Source organism: Brachyistius frenatus, unplaced genomic scaffold (genome assembly GCF_029030835.1).
Source record: "Brachyistius frenatus isolate BFR_SWC_R1_liver_20210118 unplaced genomic scaffold, ASM2903083v1 Contig_16, whole genome shotgun sequence".
Classification (NCBI taxonomy): domain Eukaryota; kingdom Metazoa; phylum Chordata; class Actinopteri; family Embiotocidae; genus Brachyistius; species Brachyistius frenatus.
Window position 1 is genome coordinate 2,802,343 of NW_027210615.1, and position 12,970 is coordinate 2,815,312.

At 43.8% G+C, this 12,970-nt stretch overlaps 1 protein-coding gene across 9 annotated transcripts in view; it reads right to left on the reverse strand.

Moving 5' to 3' along the window:
- Positions 1 to 12,970, reverse strand: part of agrn (agrin) — a 283,677-nt gene that overhangs the window by 81,873 nt on the left and 188,834 nt on the right. For all 9 annotated transcript variants that reach the window (XM_069693990.1, XM_069693991.1, XM_069693988.1 and 6 more), the window contains 3 exons: positions 11,934 to 12,158; positions 9,571 to 9,795; positions 5,537 to 5,743 (listed from right to left, as the gene is read on the reverse strand). In XM_069693990.1, coding sequence (XP_069550091.1) covers positions 5,537 to 5,743; positions 9,571 to 9,795; positions 11,934 to 12,158 — 657 coding nt within the window. The remainder of the gene's footprint in view (positions 1 to 5,536; positions 5,744 to 9,570; positions 9,796 to 11,933; positions 12,159 to 12,970) is intronic.

Here is a 12,970-nt window from a genome sequence, read left to right on the forward strand (position 1 = left end):
AATATTTGCCCCTCAATGGAAGTTTATATTCAGCCTTCAAAATCCTTTTTATGTTTTCCGTCAAGTTAAGAGCTTTTTATGGTGGCTTGTTGGTTTTTACCATCAGATTGGCTCCATTACTTTCACATTTTGGCATATAGGCATGCAAAAGATTCCTCCTAACGCTAAGTGACATGTTGAATTTACTCTATTTTTTTTGGGTATAACCTTTATCCATGTGATGAGCTATTTAAACCTGACAAATTCTAGAGGATACAAACAAGATACAAAATGCTGCTTTTACAAGCCTAAATTATAATTAATGATGGGATTATCTTCAGATAAACCACCATGAAACTAATAAGAAGGAGTGACTTCAGCGAATGACACCATATTGACTTTGTATTTCATGAGAGAAATTGGATGGGAGTTTATGCAGCCAGAGCCTTTTTGGAGCCAACCCCTAGTGACCCTCAGTGGAATCGCAAATTAAAGCACTTCCGCATTCGCTTCACTGTTCAGACCCGGAAGCTATGTCCACTTTTATGTTACAACTGACATAAAAAGAAAAAAAGAAAACAAGACATAAAGAAAGCCTTTGAAAACTTCTGGGTGCCAGTGGGCTTAGTCCTTTAAATATAACTGAACAATTACTACTCCATTTCTGCCACAATAGCTTACCCTGCATGCATACTTCCTTGTTTAGTTTGTGTTGGTACCCTGCTATGTTGACATCACATGGGAAGGAGAGAACAAAAAACAGGATTTCTTTGCTTAAGCCTAAAAATATTCCGGACTGTGTTGCACATTGTGAAAGCAGCCGTATGGATTTATAATCAATTAGCAGATATCATTTTTATCTTTTCATTTTAATGAGGGACTCAGTGAAGGCATGTTCCACTGCAGTGTGAGGTTTGAATCCATTTTTCTACTTGAGCAGCAACATGGTTAAAGCTCTTTGAACAGGTGGTGAAAAATCCAACCCTCCAATCAGCGAGATGGCAAACAAGATGGCAGTAAAGTCCGGATTTAAATGGAATAAGTGATGACTAGTGGCAAGCAGCTGTGTCGTCTCATGTGCTGACGTGGTGATGACAATCATCTATTCTTCCTCCTGTCACAGAGATCTTATATTTCACCTCAAGGCTACGACCCTATTCACCCTCCTTTCCCAGCAGCCCGCTGTGATTCACTTCCAGCAAGTCCTTCAGGCGCTCACGTGTTCTCGGACGTCTGGCAGATTTGTCACTGGGCCTGGACATAAGTTAATCAGCTAAACGCCACGCCGAGTCTGCATCTCTAAATTGAAGAGCTTTAGATATCGATCAAATTGTTTGTCCGGGGGAAGGACAGCAGTCAGGACATTTCAGACATGTGGCTCTCTTGTATGACAACCCTTTGTGGGAGTGAGCACCCGCAGGGGAGCGGTGACATTAGGCGCCGTCTCCCACATGAGAGGAGATTTACGAGCGTGTCAGAGCTAGAGAATTTCCTCCGTTTGACAGCCGGCGGAGTGATCGATCAGCGCGCACCCGCGCACCACTCAGCCAATGAAACAGGAAAAGAAAGCATTATTCATCAAATAACGATGATTTAATACATAAAACTCTTCCTTTTCACACACAGGAAACTTTGTCTAAAGTCTTGACGTGTGTGTGTGTGTGTGTGTGTGTGTGTGTGTGTGTGTGTGTGTGTGTGTGTGTGTGTGTGACAAAAACTGCAACACAACGGTCATTGTGCAGATGTCTTTTGACACTGCCAGTCACCGCGAGAGCACAACAGAGCACAAAGAGGGAGTGTATCTCGCACTGTACCGACCGTGCATCTGTGTGTGTTCTGTCACATTATCAGCGTGGGCTATTGACTGATTTCCAACAAGCCGGTCTTTTTTGGAAGACAGAAAGACTCACACGCCTTCAGAGTGCACGCATCTCTCGGGCGAAGTGTTTTAAGTCTTTTAGGTGGTGCTGTTTCAGAGAGGGACCTCCGACTAGTGTGGACTCTGACACAGTGGGGGGTAAAAACACAAAATAAAAAGAAAGTTCTTACACGTATAGAACACACACACACACACACACACACACACACACACACACACACACACACACACACACACACACACACACACACACACACACACACACACACACACACACACACACACACACACACACACACTCCTTGCATGCATATCATCTGTCTGAGAAAACCAACAGTCTCAGTGGGCACCTACGCTTGCCTCTTTTGATGTTTAATTAAAACCGTATCGAGGGGTGGTGGCGTTTGTGGCGCTGTGTTTTGAAAAATATGCAAATGTCAATAAAAATGCATTAAAGAAACATACTACCAGTCGCTGACGGCTGCGATGTGCAGAGGAAAGGAGGAAGGATGAAGAGCGAGGGAAAAAAAACTAAACAAACGAGGGAGGGGAGGGGACAGGGTATGTGTGTGTGTGTGTGTGTGTGTGTGTGTGTGTGTGTGTGTGTGTGTGTGTGTGTGTGTGTGTGTGTGTGTGTGTGTGTGTGTGTGTGTGTGTGTGTGTGTCTCCGAGTTGGGGGTAGTGTGGGACTGAGACACCATTTGCCAGAAATAATGAAACAGAGCAAAACATATAAGCGCTCCCACTGCCATTTCCACCACTTAATTTATTCACAGCTCACACGGCCGAATAATGCAAATGAGTTCTGGTGCCTCCTGACGCTGACGACTGGAGATAACTTTGGTTTTCAGTTACGCCCTGATGCCCAGAGGACGTACAGATCTCTCTCTCTCTCTCTCTCTCTTGTGTTATCGGCCTCTGTCGCAACAACAATTACAGTGTTGACAGCGACTCTGTGCAAAAATTAACACAAAATGTCTATTTTTTGGGGGGTTGATTTCTTGTTTGAGGTAATGTGACACCAAACAGCATTAGCAGATTACTCCAACATTATCGTCCATGCTGTGATATCCATGTGAGGAGAGAAAAAGAGCAAAAAGGCTTCCCATATTGGAGGAGATTAATCTCGGACAAGGCCTTTACATCGCCTCTGCAAATGAGCAGAAATGTGTATTTGTGTTCCTACAATGAACAAAGACGTCATTCCTAATTTGGATGAATTGACACTTTAAATGAAGCCTTCACACTGGCAAAAAAAAATCTAGATAGAAGTGTGCTAAATGGTTCTTGGACATTCAGCTGAAATTCTGCCAACCTGCTTTCACCCTGTACATCTACTGAAATGTGTTCAGCTTAGTGTTGGTTCACTAAGCTCAGAGGCTAACAAATCTCTTATTGAAGAGTTTATTTCTCTTCTTTTATTAGCAAAGAACGATTTACAAGAGGATACATTCAGCGGGAAGCCTTCGTATTTTCACCAGACTGAAGGTTGATATCAGGCAGTTCTGCATGACCTCAAATTATATCCAATAACAGGTTTGTTTAATGCCTGTGTTCATGTATTGAAAATGATTTATTTCTAAAATATCGCACGTGGCAATTATAATTGGTTAAGCTCAGAGAGAGACTGTACATATGGCAGATTCAGGTTTCGCAACTAAGAAAAGTTGTGGCCACAGTTAATGACTGAACATTAAAAAGAGAACATCTTCCACCCTGACTTCTACCTCTTTACTTCCTGCCGTGCTACATAAAAGACACATCACTCCACTTTGTCACTCGCTTGGTTGAATTTCATATTAACACCATGAGGTCTATCTTACACCAGGCGCAAAGTGGCGTCAAGCACTAGTGTCTTTATGAGTTTCAGACATATTGTTTGTCATATTGGTTGCCATACACATGTTGTTTGAATAGCAAATGTACTTACACCCATCTGGGTGACCATGGGTTTGTTGGTCTTAAAATGAGGAATGGTCAGGTGTAATGTTGGCGCACGGGCACGTTGAGGCAACTAAAAGTGATGTCTTGTTTGAGCAACAAAATAACAGTAAAATAAAGTACTTTACTCTTATTTTAAAGGGTCATTCTTAAGATAATAATATCGGGTGCAAAAGAAGTATGACAGATGATTATTGTGTACATGAATCTGCATACAAGCACACCTGTCTCTTAAAGGGAATGGGAGATGCACTCTGATTGGTATATTTCAAGGTATGCCCAAATCACATATATGATCACGAGACTAAGTACAACCTCTCTGAACCATGAGCCTGAAAAAGTGGATCTGGACACGATCTCAATGCACTTACACCATGTGCTTTAGATGGTGCACTTAAATTGATCAAATACAACCGGTGTCTATACTGAACCAAAAATCAAGTGATCGAGCTCGGGGGGAGCAAGCGGGGGACCTAACTCGATCTGATTGGAAACCCGGCGATACTACGTCCTGCTCACTGATAGCCATAACCTGACTGCCCCACAGCGCTGTCTTTTCAGGTTGTAAACTGACTAGGTTACATCCAAAGCTGTAGCGCTTCTACCCTCTCAGTTAACAAAGGCGTTTCCAGATGTCACTTAAAGTCTTAGACAAGCTTCTTTTTTTTTTTTAACTTGAGTTACTTTTAGTTGTTGAAAGGTCTGGACACAAAGCATTCAGAGTGATTCAACAAAATTAACGAACTCCAACTCTAGTGCAGCATCTGCGCTCACAAATGGTAAGAGACTGAGGGTTTAAGCATTGAACGGACGGCACGCTTTTATGAGACAGTTCTGATGATGGAGAGAGGGGTTGTTCTGGCAGCAGAGAGGTTAGGAGCTGACGTGCACTACAGCATGCAGCAAGAAGAGAGTCAGAGGTGAGCGGTGGTTGGGAAGGTAGGAACGGGAAAAGCTTTTTGTTTTTGTTAGACAGGAAATAAAACAGAGCGAGCGGGAAGAGAGGGAGACTTCTCCAACCTCACGGATCTCGTCTTAGCAGGAGGGTAAACAGAAGGAAAATACATTAATGACACAAAAAGACAGAGACAGGAGGGGAGAGAGAGGAAAAAGACAGCAGTACAAGACCCCTCCTGTTAGGTCCACACGGAGCAGAGGGGAAGGGCTTCACCCCTCAGAAGGCGCTTGATGAGGTCGCCCACTGGGTGACCCCACTTTCCACCTGCAGCCAGACAGCTGGGAGGACGGCCACATGGACATAGACAGACAGACAGACTGACTGACGCACTGAAACAAGAAAGAATAGACTTTTTTTTTTTATACAAGAAGAGCACACAAAGACAAAAAGACAAAGACAGAGGAGGGAAAAAAACACGACAAAAGCCACTGACATAGAAGAATAGCATCAGTGGAGGAGTAGGAGACGGAGAGCGGATGAATGAAAACATGAAGGTGACGTTTCGTTTTGGCTGAGATGGAGGGATGAAGCGGATCGGGGTGAGGAGATGGATGGAAGGTGAACGAGTGGAGGAGTGAAGGCACGGTTTTTATAAAGAAGGCATACACATCCTGTTTGGATTACCCAACCCTCCCCCTTTAGAGAGCATCACCTGACACATTTCAGGAAAATGCACACACACAGTTAGCCTAGAAGATTCAGAGGGAAAAACACATTAAAAATAAGACACAGAACCAAAGTTTGATAGAGCATTAGTGCCGCTTTCCAGCTCCACTCACCACAGGGCCCCGGGTGCTTGATGGGGATGAGGGCCTTGGTCAGACACTCGGTCTTGCGTCGCATGCAGTCGTTGGTGTAGGTGTGACCGTCCTTGCCGCACTCGGGCTTGTAGGTGCCTTCGCACTCGATGGGATCGCAGGAGCAGCGGGTGTTCAGCTGCTCCACCACACACACAGCGTTGAAGAAGCACTCCTCCTTGCACTCCTCTGCAAGAGAAAGTAAAGTAATTCAGGTATAACTGACTCTTGACCCTAACCTATTTTCGAACAGATCAAACGATTCAAAGACTCTGCATTCACTTCTTTATTCAGGTTTTTCCTTTGATTTGTCACCCATCTGTACAGATGCTGATTAGGATTTTAGAGCTGTTTTTAACTGTAAATGTTTGTAACAGCGTGATACCCTGATCACCACAGAGGAAAGGACAAAAGAAGTACTCTAAGACTCAACCTTTCAAACGAGAAAAGTGTTGAGCTGATTGTTCTTCCTGCTGTTTCACATTGCAGGTCCAACCATGGTGAAATAAATCTCTTTTCATCTGAACAGTGATTGCATGTCAGGGTGGACTGGTTGATTTCAGCAGAAGAGGTTAAGCCTCATGTGGAAATACATGAAAAAAAAACCTCAGAAATGAATTTATGTTTGTTAACTAAATTATGATCCAACCGTTAGTCATCTAATGGCCTAATGGATTACAAATCGATTTTAATTAAATTTACTCGGTAGGGAAATAAATAATGAGGTGACAGAAGCGGTCATAGAGGAGCAGGACTACTTTTGTATCATTGTATTGTTCTGGGTTTTGTACCCTCATGGTTGAAATGCACTTTTTGTAAGTCGCTTTGGATAAAAGTGTCAGCTAAATGTAATGTAATGTAATTGTATTAGATCAGTGGTACTCAACTGGTCCAGTTTCAGGACCCACATTTACCATTAGTCATTAAGTTACTATGCAAGAAAAGTGCAACTAGGGATGAAAACCCAGTGAAATAAAAGGCAAACTTATCTTGATTAACGATGCTTTCCAAAGACTTTTGGACTTGCTCATCAAGTTTCAAGAATATAAACCGAACTGTATGAAATGTGAAATAAAGAATCAGACTTATTTAATCCTAACCCTGAAGTGCTACCGACTGAAGCTTCCGACTGAAGTGACGATGTTAGTTTTGGTTGTTAGTCAAGATCGCTGGCAGCAGGCAACTGCGCATGCAATGCATCATGGGAATTGCATGCCTTTCCAAATAAAAGGGGGAAGCAAAACTTCTGTAGAATTTTAAATAAAAAGGTTTCTTTCCCCCCTACATTTTTCTTTTTTATATATAACCATATTTGTAACCCACTCAAAATGGCTCTAGAACACATTTTTGGGTCGCATCCCACCAGTTGAGAACCACTCTATTCGATCAAGAACTTTGAACTTTTGTTTAAAGTTCATTGTTTGATAGTTTGAACTTGCTGGTTTATTATCATTCCAACGGTCATTTTGTTCGAAACACATTCGGTGAAAAACAAAAACAACTAGTTTGTGGACTTATAGAAAGTAACACCATTTATGTTTAATAGAGAAATGAAGGCAAATTCTGAAGAGAGTAATTCACCAAAAAATAATTGCTGTTAATTTTGTTTTGTTTTTACCTTTTAATTATTTCACAGAAGTGACTGGATGACTGAAAGTTATATTTACCTTTTTTTTTTTCAAAGTGCAGTAGTTATAGTTTTGGTTATGGATAATATCATTTTTACTTCAGTTCAGAAAAGCATTTTTTTTTTCATTTCCTTTCAATGATTTATTTTCTTTTGTTTTATGAAAGTTATATCTTTTGTAAGAACAAAAATAATTAGAAACATTAATTAAGGGAAACTTAATAACATTGTAATTACCCAGGAACACTGGATGAACTTTGCTGTACTCCTCTCTAACTTTATTAAAAAACTCAAGAATTAATCACAAACTTAATTTTAGGGTCAAGTTAAAGTCTACATTATCATATTCAAGCCATTTTGACTCACTAAGCAGAAATCCTCTGCGGAAATTAAGAAAACTAAAGAAATACTGTTAATGTGAAATGGGACATTTGCCACTGAAGTGAGACAATTCAATTTGAAGCAGGCCTCTGTTCTGGACGCCTTCACTACACTGAGAATTTATTTCATTCCTGATCAGTGGATCAAATTTGTACAGCAACTCAATTCCTCCTTTTCCATTCTTTAAAAGCCTGTCATGCCACACTTAATTACATCGCTGCTGTATCTGAGTGAGAGGGGCCTACGAGGATGTGCAATGTCATGGTTACAAGTCGAAATGGCCATTTTCATTAGTTACCAATTTGTAATTTGCTTTGGGACATGATTTCATGGATGTCTGTTTCAAATTGAATTATTCTTTCATTTGAAAAAGGCACAATCAGAAAACGCACAAAAAAAAAAAAAAAAAAGAGGAAAAATTTTTTTCATCCACTTGCACCCATGCATACACATGTCCACACACACAACGCTACTGGGGCTGGGATTTGAGCAGTTTTAAGCCCTCGCACTCCTCCATCAGCCCGTCAAGCAGAACAGAACAGGAGAACCAGGGTGTGTTAAAAAAGTGTGTATCTGACGCTCAATGCTGACTGTACCAGAGATGCAGTGATCTATTCTTGTCTCTGGCGTTGGTAGGGGGGGTACATAGGTTGGGGTCTCCACACATTAATGCTGTAAACCAACACAGCTGTGGCTTTGCGGCGCCCCCGCCGACAACACAGTGGGCAAATTGGATTTCCTCCGATGGCTATCGGATGTACAGTAGAAGATGACAGCTCTTTGTTGACTGAGGCTTAAACCCTGTGTTCTAATAGCACAGATAACAGCCCTGGAGACTCTTATCAGGCCGGAGGAGGCTAGAGCTGGCATGGATACAGTACAGACCCCGAGACCTCCGAGTCATTTATCTCTGTATCACAGTTTGAGTTTAATGTAAGATCACCTGCATCTTGGGCAAACATTGCTCAGTACAGCGTAATGCCTGCATAAATGACAGTGTGATGCCTGATGTTAGGCACCAAAAAACATGAGGTTGGGTTTAGGGAAACCATGTTTTGGGTTAAAATAAGTCATTTTACACTTATGTCACCTAAGTTACTTTAAGCACATATACGCGAGTTTAATAAGCTACGTTATGTAAGCAAATCGTTTTTTGGTTTTCTCGCAAATCACCTTTCTACTCGGTGAACGTCCTGCTTGTTTGTTTGTTTATCCAACCATCCCAGACTTTCTCCCCACATAGACTTCCTCCCTCTTTGTACAGGCTGCTCATATATGTGTGCACTTTCTAGCCTAGGCAAAGCAAAACGTGCCCCGCTGACACAACGTAACCTCGAGTGAACTGACGGGTGTAATACATGCTTTACAGGGCTGATTCAACTAGCTGACCCTTGAGATAAATTCGGACATGAAGGTTTATTATATATTTAGAGTGCCACACAAAGTAGAAAGACTGATGTGTACCGCCCCCGACCACAACAACCGAAAAGTCTCATCTGTCATGATGTTCATATAAATGTCACTTTTCAAATAACTAGCGCTCTACAAATGTAAGCAAGCATTGTGATCCTGCAGGTGAAAGAGTGGGTGTTATAAAGACGTTACATCTAGTGTGCACATATCTGCAGTAGGTGTGCTGCATGGCTAGTGGTGACTATTAATGTGAAACTTGAGTGTGACTAATAGAAGGATGGGAGGATCTCAATGGACAAATAAATGTCACTTTGTTGTTTGCCTTGTATATACACAAAGGCATGCATTTCTTTTAATTTGTCTTAACATATCTCACTTTCTTTAGGATAATAACAGGAAGAATAAAGCAAAAGCACTCAGTCATAGAAAGGAAAATAATAAAAATATATTTTATTGGAGGATGAAATTTGTGAGCCGCACTAGACAAACTTCCCAGAATTTCTGGATCTGAAGATAAAGAGGCCCTTCGTTTAAAACTAATATCTAACTATGACTCTTCCGTGCACTCTAAAAGATCATAAAGCCTCGTCCTTACCCAGCCTTCTGCATTTTCCTGCGTGGATCTTCCTGAGCTTGATGCCTTTCTGGAAACCCGTTGACAACATGGCGCACTCGCTGGTGTAGGTCCTGCCGTCGCTGGCGCACAGAGGCTCGTTACCCGGGGGGCACGACCCCGGCGGACTAAAGGCCTGGGGCTGGCGGGTCAGAGCCTCCACCCGGCACACTGTGTTCAGACTGTTCTCGTTGTTTTTGCACGGATCTGTGGAGACATCCATGAAAATGCACTGCAGTACAGCACAGCATGTGGAATTTGATAAGGCAAGTAACATGTGTTTATATTAATTAGACTCTGGGGGATTGGGCACCAACACTGTAATCAAAAACATCTCCGACTATGGTTTGGTCCTCTGTAGAAAAGTGAACAACAACAATACATTGGCAAAATAAATAAGACATTGAAAATATAACAGGATGTGATGAGTCCCAGCTTAATTGATTTGAAACTGGCAAGTGTCCAACTCCTTCTAAAGAAAAAACTTCTTCTGTCCTGTTAGATTGAGCTTTTAATTAGTAGTAAACAACCATATACCTTAAAAAGAGAAGAGGAAGAGGAGAGGAAGAGGAAGAGGAAAAGGAAGGAGGAGAGGAGAGGAGAGGAGAGGAGAGGAGAGGAGAGGAGAGGAGAGGAGAGGAGAGGAGAGGAGAGGAGAGGAGAGGAGAGGAGAGGAGAGGAGAGGAGAGGAGAGGAGAGGAGAGGAGAGGAGAGGAGAGGAGAGGAAGACCAACTTCTCAGATATTATCAGTGGCCCGGCAGCAGAGAGCAGCTCAGAGTGGGACCTTGGATGTGTCGGCGAGACAAGGAAATAGATGAAGAGACGATCGGTTTGATTTGCTCTCTCGCACCTCCCTCCTTCCAGGGGAGCGGAGGTCTGGCACACTCTGTCCTATCAGTCCGTGATCATAATGGAATTGGTTTGTGGATGTGCGGGACGAGGGGTGTTGCTCCTTGAAACTGAAGCCTGGGCTTTATCCTGCTCGCCACGCTTTCAGCGTGTGGGAAGACAAAGGATTTATGTAGCACCGTGACATATTAAATCACTGCCAAGCTGCCGCCGAGTCATTCAAAACACACCAAGGATGAAACACCCTATCATAGGGGAGAGGAGCAGAGAAAGAGAAATCGAGAATAAGGGGAAATGGTTTCCAAAGACCATTGGCTGCGATACAAAGAGTGACAATGCTAGGACATATAAAAGGGAGCGGGCGGTTTGGCTGCTGAGGGCCAGGAGGCGGACTGACCACTGGCCAGGCCTCGGATTGTTTTCTATCAGCACAATGCAACGGCTTGCAGAGACCAGCAACTGAGCAAACAGGGGTTTTATCGTAATGCACACAGTGTCTCTGCATGACGCAGTGCCTCACCCACCAGCCAGACCATTATCTGGGAGACCATTACCTCCCATTAACGGAGAAGAACAGCTTCCAGGATCCATGCTTTCCTACTGAGCAAGTGGGGTAATTACAAAAAGAATGGCCTGTTTGCTGCAAAAACCAGCGGTGCAGACAAATCAGCAACATTTGTCTGGCTCGGGCTAGCAACTTGAAATCGCCAAGACTTAGCAGAATCGGCTGAAGGAAGATTTAGAGGACCATCAGGGCCGACTGGTTCCCTGAGCCTCGGCCCCTCCGCGGGGAAAACGAGGCAGCTCAGGTCACTTTGGCAACTCACGCTGGATTTATACGCGCAACCTTCAGCCCGTGGACCCACACATCCATCTCCCTGTGCCCATCACCCTCCACTGTCTCCTGGAGGCTCCTGCTGCTAGGAGACGGAGTTGGTGTCTGCTTTTCTTTCCCTCCATCTGGCTTGCCACAAAAAAAAAAAAAAAAAACTCAAAAGTTGAGCGCCTTGGGAGTAAACAACCATTGCTTGATGATAACAAGGATGGGGGGGGGGATACCAGACAAAAACGAGAGCTCTGAAGACCTACTTCGACAAAACAACAATTCGCACCGCAGGAGTATCTCCGTGAGGTAACGCAAGCTGAATGAAAAATTTGAATTAGCAGAGGCGGCTGTTACTACGTCCGCTCTGTGAAGGAGGAACAACAAAAGGCAGAGGTAGTAAACAGAGGAGGAGAATAAAGGAGAGGAGAAGAGAGGAGGAGGAGACAGTTTTCTGATGGTCATTCATCAATTAAGAAGCACTTTGGCATTTCCACCATCTCAAATTTGTTTCCTTCCTCGGATTCTATCAGGTTTTGGCCTCATTATATAACTTTGTAGGTGGTGTCACTGTCAGAGAAAAATTAGGATGCCCATTCTTCACTATTATCGACTTATTCGAATGCTCAGTTGATAAACTGAACCTCTGGAAAAGCGGAGGAGAGAGCTTACCACAGTGTCCTTGGTATTGCACACGTATGTTCTTCTGGGTGTTGCAGGCGTGCTGATGGAGCTCGCACTCGTTGCGGTAGTCCTTCCCGTCGCTGCCGCACACCGTCTGCTCCTGCTTGCCCTCGCAGCCGAGGGGACACATGCATTTAGCCGACAAGCCGTCCGACGACTGGACGCAGGTGCTGCCGTAGCTGCAGGTCACATCGCTGCAGGGGTCCTTCAGAGCTGCAGGCGAGGAAACAAGGGTCAGTCCAAAGCAGAGGGGGTTCTCTCACACTGAAGAGCATCTGTGAAGCAGCAGCACGCCACAGCACTCACTGCTACGGACGACAGGCCTCCTCATTCAAGTGGCTGCCAGTTTAGAGGCCCACTTATTCTGGGTGTGAAGAACTACTTGACACCCTTCGGTAAAGATGAACTGCCACAGCTGTCGAACTCGTACAAACAAGTCGCGTTTCATTTTCGCAGAGCGATGCCAATCGCAGTCAAAAGCTTTGCATTAAGGACACATCCTCCATTGCTCTGCTCCAGCGTGCTTTAATGGCCACGGTTGAGAAGCGACCCGCTGACTATTTACCTTTCCACAAATTAGAACCAAGAGAGCAGAGGGAGACGGGGAGAGAGGTACTCCCTCGCCTGAGGAACCCACCCTAATTAAACCGGTCCACCACTTGTCGCTGAGTGACTTATTCCAAATGACAGAAAGAAGGCGCAAGTTTTAATTTTCGCCTGCGCTCGCCACCTACGGCGGCTTTTTCCTTGGGGCTTCGGTACGCTCGACAAAAGGCAGCCATGAGATTACAATCACTGTCATCTCGCAGCATGATACATATTTATGACTGTCACCGACAAACATGCTCTCCCATGAGAGGGAAGCCGAGCGTCGGCAGGCCTCTCATTTCCTAAGCCTGCCGCTTTTAGAATAAATATTTGCCCATGCCTGATATTATCCCCCCCTTTTGTTACAAGCAGCGTCAATGAATTTAATTTAAAGGGGGAGTGTACGACAGAATCATAAACTCTTTGTAGTGCATTTT